Source organism: Carassius auratus, chromosome 12 (assembly GCF_003368295.1).
Source record: "Carassius auratus strain Wakin chromosome 12, ASM336829v1, whole genome shotgun sequence".
NCBI lineage: Eukaryota > Metazoa > Chordata > Actinopteri > Cypriniformes > Cyprinidae > Carassius > Carassius auratus.
In genome coordinates, this window is record NC_039254.1 from 13,513,103 (window position 1) to 13,521,027 (window position 7,925).

Genomic DNA, 7,925 nt, shown 5'->3' on the forward strand with positions numbered 1-7,925 from the left:
TTGCAACTCTTGCGTCATCAGAACAGTGTGTTCAACGCGTCACCGTTTCTGTTTAAAAAACATTGTGCAACGTTTTGTTTGGGCTGAACGCAGCCCAGGTGTTCGCAAACACACAAATAATTTGTTGTGCTTCTTTTTTTTAAGGTGCTCCTGGTACCAGGGGCGGAGTGGCAATCGGGACGATCGGGACTTTTCGTACGTTATTGCTAGCCGCCCGTGAACTAGCACAAGCTAGTAAATGTTGGTAGCCTAATAATAATGACTAATTATTATCAGTCTAACCATAGACCAAGTGACCAGTAGCGGTGGCTTTCTTAATATAATTAAAATAATTTTGCAAGGGTTATGATGTTAGTAGTAGTTACTAGTATATATTTCACCACGTTGACAGCCTCCTTTACTGCTACTCGGGCTACTGCACAGTGTTTAGACCACAGACAGTAAAAGAAATGGACACAGCGATCCGATTGGAACTCAACTGAGACAATTGAAGCCCATTTTTAGCGTTTTTTAGCACTTCCGCTTCTGACGCGCAGACTCAAACGAAGCTTGACGACATCAGCAACTTGTCTGACAGACAGATGTAAATCTTCTAGTAGCTGTGTGTGCAAACTGCCATCGTTAATCTTGCAGAGACGGCGAGCTTGAGCGGGGAGTTCTTTGACGTGAGTGAGCAGGAGTAAGTATTCTGATTAATTATTTTGTATAGTATTTTAAAATTTAACACCAGCACGCCATATTAAGTTAATTGCCTGCGAGTTTCTCCTCCTGTCTGTACGGTAATGCGACAGAGAGTCAAGTGGTTATGACGCAATAGTTAGCCTATTTTTTACAAAAACTGTTTCTACGGGGCCATAATGTAACATAGAAGGTAATGGAGCCCTTTATACATTGTCGTGTATCTTTAGAAATACATAATGGACAAACGGAGTCTTTAAACAACTCAGATGTAAAGTTATTCGCTGTCAAAGTGATGTCAAAATGAATGGGAGTCAATGGGAATGCTAACGCAAGTGAAGTTCTGCTACAAGATGGCAGCACGCAGCCGACTTCAACTTCCACATACTGGTCCCTGGCATCCATATTTAGCGTATCCCTATAAATCCCACAACCTTTTCACGATTTTACCATCTTTTCTCTTTCTCCTAACTCTGCTTGTTTACATTCGAGAGGCTGCCAGCATGACCGCCACGTCCCAGAATGCAACGCGGCCCTATAGAGATTTGCATACGTATTTACATTATACTCGAGAAAAGCAATAATTAAAGATGTAGAATTAGGAAAGGAATTACAGGTAATGATTAATAATTTTATATTTATATAATAATTATTATTATTTGATTAGGGCATATTGTAACATATCATGTTACAATATGCCCATCAGATATTACAATGTAACCCACCTTTACACAAAAATCGAATAGGTTGTGCCCGCTCTCCCTATATAAATCTTTTTACAAAATAGCTTTATTTCATTCAGAATTATTCTATTTGGAAACCTTCACTTAACTGGATGGAGTAAAAGTGCAGTAACTTGCTTTATATTTTTCCTTCCCGCATAGAGCTTGCATCACTCCAACTAAAATTGTGTAAATAGGCCGTTCGAATAACCATTAAATACGCTGATCCGCTATAGCGTTTTTAACGGAACTGAGCCAGACAAAAAAAATAAAAATAAAAAAATAAATAAGTTCTCTACTTTCAGTGCACACCATTTTTTACAGTCGATGGTGCACACGCACCGTTGCTGACGAAATTCCAGAGCCGTTTTCTCTACAGCTCTGAGAAATAATGTTAATGATGGCGTCACAGACAGACGCTAACGTATTACAACTTCCTGTTTCGGAAAGCGCTGAGTTAGGCTCTTGTTTGCTACCCAGCTAGTAAGCTTAAATGCCCAACAGGATTGTGTCTAACCTTAGTGTCCGAATACAGTGCTAACAAGCAAGAAGTGCGATTTAATGCAATTGGTGAAATAATGTCGGACAGTCCGGGTGAGTATTGTTGCATACTAAAGCGATGTAATTAGGCAACTATTTACAGACCTAACGTTACCATGCTAGCTTCAGATTTCTCAAATCGACATACAAGTTGCACTTATAATGTATGTCTCTTGTTGGTTTGTCTAAACGGTTTTATATGTCTGTTTAGAATTACAAATGATTATAATGATTTTCGTGAATTTTTTGCCACTGGTAAACTGCTGTTTTGATATTTAAAACAAAATAACCAGAATGTGATCACGACAGCAAATGTACTTTTACTTTACTATTAGGTACGTACAATTTTAGCATTATGTTATTCTGCTTTTGTTTTACTGAATTTAATGTTAGTTGTTTTCTTTTTCCCACATCATAACATTTTTGCTCTTTTCAACTGCTTCTGACAGATTTGCCACCAAGCGATGAGCAGAATTTAGACATACAAGGCTCTGTTACTATTTGTTCTTCTGTTGTGATGGAGGAAGAGGAGGATAGCATGTTTAATGACCAACATTTCTGTAAGTATAAACTTAAATACGCTATTTTAATTTAAATCCCCTTCCTTTCTCTCTTTCATGTGTATCTTACACACTTTATGAAAGTGAAAGTGTCCTGACATACTGGCAAGTATGGTGACCCATACTCAGAATTCGTGCATTTTAGCCATCCAAATTTCACAAACACAGCAAGGAAGACACACACAACCGGAGCAGTGGGCAGCCATTTATGCTGCGGTGCCCGGGTACATGTGTCTGCAATACCCTTTCCTTGTCTTACTCTTTGCTTTTTTGGCAGATTGTGAGATGTGTCACCAGCACTTCATTGACCAGTGTGAGGTTCATGGTCCACCATTATTCACATGTGACTCACCAGCAGCTATGGGCATTCCTCAGAGAGCTCTGCTGACACTGCCGCAAGGCTTGGTTATAGGTCGATCAAGCATCTCTAATGCAGGGCTTGGGGTTTTCAACCAAGGTCAGACTGTGCCATTGGGGATGCATTTTGGACCTTTTGATGGAGAGTTGACTTCCGAGGAAAAGGCAATGGATAGTCCCTTCTCTTGGGTAGTGAGTGTCAACCTTACTGTTTTATAATTTGTTACCGTTATTATTGTAATTTAAATATAAGCATTTGGCTAGACAAATATTGTCATTTTCTCTCTAGATTTACAAAGGCAATAATCAGTATACTTACATAGATGCAGAGCGAGACACTCACTCTAACTGGATGAAGTAAGCACTTCTATTTGCTTTTGTTGTGCTTTGTAATTTAGCCATTTATTTGATCGTTTTCTCAATGTGTCTTGATTTAGGTTTGTGGTGTGCTCAAGGAGTGAGATGGAGCAAAATCTTGTTGCATTTCAGCAAAATGGACGTATTCTGTTCCGTTGTTGTCGCCCTATAAGCCCAGGGCAGGAATTTAGAGTTTGGTATGCTGAAGAATATGCTCAAGGACTTGGCATCATCTGGGATAAGATCTGGGATAAGAAAAGCATTTCTCTAGGTAACTACATCTTGGATTTTAATTTGCTCTGCGACATCAAAGTTTTTTTGTTAAACGTCATGCTGCTTGTTCTGAATGAATTCTTCTTTAATGTCACAATGTGTAGTTAATTATTTAATAATTCCTCATGTAATCCAGTTGCTTCACCATTTGCATTTTTTTCACCATTCGCCAACATTCTTCAAAATGTCATATTTTGTTTCACAGAAGAAGGAAACGCATACAGGTTTGGAATGACATAAGGGTGACTACCATTACTTACCCCAGTTATTCTTGCACTGCTGTATAGCAGCAGTTTTTAATTTTTCATGGCATATCCATCATTAACATGCTGAATTATTTAGAGTGGTTACTTAATATAATTAATTAATATAATTAATTTTATATATATATATATATACATATATATATACACATATATATATATATATATATATATACATATATATATATATATATATATATATATATATAAATAAATAAAAAACCTTAAGCCAATCATTGCCTGAATTGTGCAAACATTATTGAAGACATAAAAACATTTATTTTATTAATCCATTAAAATTGGTAAATTATAGAGACATTTAAAAAAAAAAACCATACAGTTAAGACCATTTAAATCAACCGCATGAATCTTCTTTAGGAAGCACTGGTTGTGTACAAAACATATTTGAAGTTAACCTGCCATAAACATTAGTGCTATATAACTAAAATTTATAAGGCATTGAGTATTATTTGTAGGGATAGCTAGATACAGAGAATGCTATGCATTTTCTGTTGATACCTGTCATGGCCAAGTGGCTTTCCGGTAATTTTTTTTCTTTTTTTTCAGGTCCAACTGAAGAGGCTGCAACTCAGGACTGTCTGTGTCCTTATTGCCATTACTCCTTCCCCACAGTTGTTTATCTGCGTGTTCATGTGAAGCGCTCGCACCCCGATGAGTATGCACACTTTATGCAGACACAGCCACTAGAGTCTGTAGACACAGACCATCTGGCTTCTGATGCAGCTCCTCCAAGCCATGTCCAGCCAACAATACAAAGCTGTCAGGATCAAATTTCAACCCCAAATGGACAACCCATCCATCAGTCAGAAAAGTCAGACTGCACTGATTTGTCTGATACGTGCAGTAATGGATTAAGTGACCAGGCAAACTGTGTTGCTGAGGTCTCGGATGAAATGAATAAATGTGGTGAGTGTGGCCGTAACTTTTTGAGATCTTGTCATCTGAAGAGACATCAGCGCACTATTCACTCCAAAGAGAAGCCTTATTGCTGCAGCCATTGTAGGAAGTGCTTTAGTCAAGCAACAGGGCTGAAAAGACACCAACAAACGCACCAGGGGGAGGAAAAGATAGAGGAAGTTGCTGACAGACCTTCTGATGTATACCCTTGCACAAAGTGCTCCTTTTCTTTTGTGGCCAAATCCAATTTACATCAACATCTGAAACGGCATCACCATGGAGAGTACCTCAGGTTAGTTGAGAGTGGCTCGCTCACAGCAGGGACTGAGGGTGAAATGGAGACAAATTCTGACAAGCATGACCCAACCTATGAACCTCCTACTCGAGCGAAGAGGCCCATGAAGAACACTTTGAGAGGCAGGAGTCACCCTAAAAAAGTGTCTGTTGGCCGACCAAGGGGACGACCACCTAAAAACAAGCGTGCAGCTCAGGATGAAGTGTTTATGTGCACAGAGTGTGAACAAAGGTTCTCTGATTTAGAGACACTTAAAACTCACCAATGTGTGGGACAGGATAATAATAAGATCGACGAACCACAGGAAGCAGCAGATTCTAAGCATGTCTGCGGTGAATGTCTGAGAGGCTTCAGTAGTTTTGATCTTCTCAAAGCCCATGAGTGCATTCAGCTGGGAGATGGATCCTACTGTTGCTCTCACTGCAACCTTTACTTCAACCGTTTGTGTAACCTTCGTCGCCATGAGCGCACCATCCACTCCAAGGAAAAGCCCTACTGCTGCACCCTGTGCCTCAAGTCCTTCACCCAGTCTTCTGGCTTGAAGCGACACCAGCAGAGCCACTCACGCCGCAAAGGCCACCGCCAGAGCTCAGCTCTTGTTGATGCCAGCATCTTTCCCTGCACACACTGCCCCTTCTCCTTCACCGATGAGCACTATCTTTACAAACACATCCGCCGTCACCATCCAGAAATGAGTGTTAAATATCTGAGTTTCCAAGAAGGGGGAGTCTTGTCCGTTGAAAAGCCTCACAGCTGCAGCCAGTGCTGCAAGAGCTTTAGCACAATCAAGGGCTTCAAGAACCACAGCTGCTTTAAGCAGGGGGAGAAGGTGTATCTGTGCCCAGATTGCGGAAAGGCATTCAGTTGGTTTAATAGCCTCAAGCAACACCAGCGCATCCACACAGGAGAAAAGCCTTACACGTGTCAGCAGTGCGGAAAGAGTTTTGTCCACTCTGGACAACTGAATGTGCACCTTCGCACGCACACAGGTGAAAAACCTTTCCTGTGTTCACAGTGTGGCGAAAGCTTCAGGCAGTCAGGAGATTTGAGGAGGCATGAACAGAAGCATTCAGGCGTGCGCCCGTGCCAGTGCCCTGATTGTGGAAAAAGCTTTAGTCGGCCACAAAGTCTCAAAGCTCACCAACAGCTTCATAATGGCACCAAACTTTTCCCCTGCACTCAGTGTGGAAAAAGCTTTACTCGTAGATACCATCTCACCCGGCATCTCCAGAAAATGCACTCCTGACTAAAGAAGTAAAGACCCTGATGAATTTATGGATGTCATCATGAAAAGCTTGTTGTTTCTGTTTTAAGATCATCTTTAAGTTCCTTTGAGGCAAATTATCTAGCCATTGAAAAGATCCTGTCCTTGCTGACGGAGTCATTAGGCTGGTTGTAAGAAATTTAAGTTTGCAAATTCAAAACTATATTTTATTAACAACAGTTTGTTCCTATGATCATAGAAAAAATAAATTTGTAAATATGTGTTGCAAGATGTCTTCTTTTAGTTTAGAAACTTTAAAGATGAGAAAATGAGGGTTTTGAGAATGAGAAATTTTGCATAGATGCATAAATGTTCAGGTATTTTTTTAAAAGACATCATGTCCCTCCTTGCAACAGAAAATGCTTACAATCAGATGTGGTTCTGTTAATCTTTTTAGTTGGCAAACACCTGATCTTAGTTGCATTTAGTATAGTTTATCGCCCTTTAAATAGTGGGACATTGCACAGATAAATACTTTTAACCATGATTTGCTTTGACTGTGATGTTGCAAAGCTGTCAAAATGAAACCTTTTTATGTTGCTGTTATGTGTCTTTGCCATAATATTGTACTGTTATCAATTTCTACATGTTTATTGTCTAGTTTAAATTCATCTTTGTCACAATGTGCACAAACCAGGTAGAAAAAACCTTCTGCACCAGTCCTTGATCACACTAAAGAGCTGGTTTATAACAATGATACATGTTCATGTGATGTTTACAAGTTGAGATCCCTCTATGGATATTTATTTATATTATATAGTATAAGTAATATAATACACAAATGAAGTAAATATTACTTATATATGAAGTATATAAGTAATATAATTTACATTGTACCAATTTGAAATAGTTATTTTAATTATGATCATAGTATTGCAAGGGCAACACCCGGTACATTCTGTAATTCTATACCATTCAGTGACTGGCTGTGCTTTTTAACAATTTACTGTTTGTTTTAAATCCCGAAATGTGGGTCTGCTGACTTACTTTTAAAGATACCATAAAGATCACATCAGTTTTTTCTTGGTTAGGTCATGTAAAATCACAAGATTGAAGTGTTTACTAACTGTCAAGGCCTCACTGAATTGCTTTATATACTGAATTGTGGGTTTTAAGATTTATATTATACCATCTCTGTCATTGCTACAAAGTTTCAACAAAAAACACCTTGGATGTTAAGATATTAGTAACTATTTCAGAGCTAGAAGATGCTTATGCATTGTTAACCTGTACATTGCTCCCATGCAAATTTCCCTTCTTCGAAGAAACAATTTAACCTTCAAATACATTTATAAAATAATTGAAAAATTGTTTTTTTTTTCCTTTTGCCCATTGGTATAATTGACTAACAAATAGTTATCTAATGCAGAATATGTATAACAAATATGTATGAACTTAATCTGTATTTTTTTCTATATATATATACCACAAAGGCAGTCATATTAAACGCTGTATTGAATGGTTTGGTTTTTGTTCCATTAAATACTTTCAAGATTTTACTGTAAAACTGAGCAAAGAACACTTCATTAGATGCTTAGGTCGAAAAAAGAGGAAAACCCTCTGGTGTCAGATCTTCAATGGCTTCAAAAAGTTTTTTAGATATTTAATTTACATTATTTGAGATAAATTAATTATATTCTTGCTAACTTTAGAAAGATCAGATCTTTGTCAGCAGGAAGAATCGTTTAAATTATTTAC

At 38.3% G+C, this 7,925-nt stretch overlaps 1 protein-coding gene across 1 annotated transcript; it reads left to right on the forward strand.

The window, feature by feature from the left end:
• Window positions 1-1,823: 1,823 nt before the first annotated feature.
• LOC113111888 (histone-lysine N-methyltransferase PRDM9-like) lies at window positions 1,824-7,689 on the forward strand. The gene is made up of 6 exons (XM_026277071.1): window positions 1,824-1,994; window positions 2,390-2,500; window positions 2,778-3,049; window positions 3,147-3,214; window positions 3,295-3,485; window positions 4,318-7,689. The coding sequence occupies exons 1-6, from the start codon at window positions 1,979-1,981 to the stop codon at window positions 6,207-6,209; spliced, it is 2,550 nt and encodes an 849-aa protein (XP_026132856.1). The 5' UTR covers window positions 1,824-1,978; the 3' UTR covers window positions 6,210-7,689.
• Window positions 7,690-7,925: the final 236 nt, after the last annotated feature.

What these genes read in the sequence shown, in the direction of transcription:
- LOC113111888 (XM_026277071.1), top strand. An exon ending in GTTTAATGACCAACATTTCT is followed by an intron (nt 2,501 to 2,777) that starts GTAAGTATAAAC and finishes CTTTTTTGGCAG; the next exon opens with ATTGTGAGATGTGTCACCAG. An exon ending in ATAGTCCCTTCTCTTGGGTA is followed by an intron (nt 3,050 to 3,146) that starts GTGAGTGTCAAC and finishes TTTTCTCTCTAG; the next exon opens with ATTTACAAAGGCAATAATCA.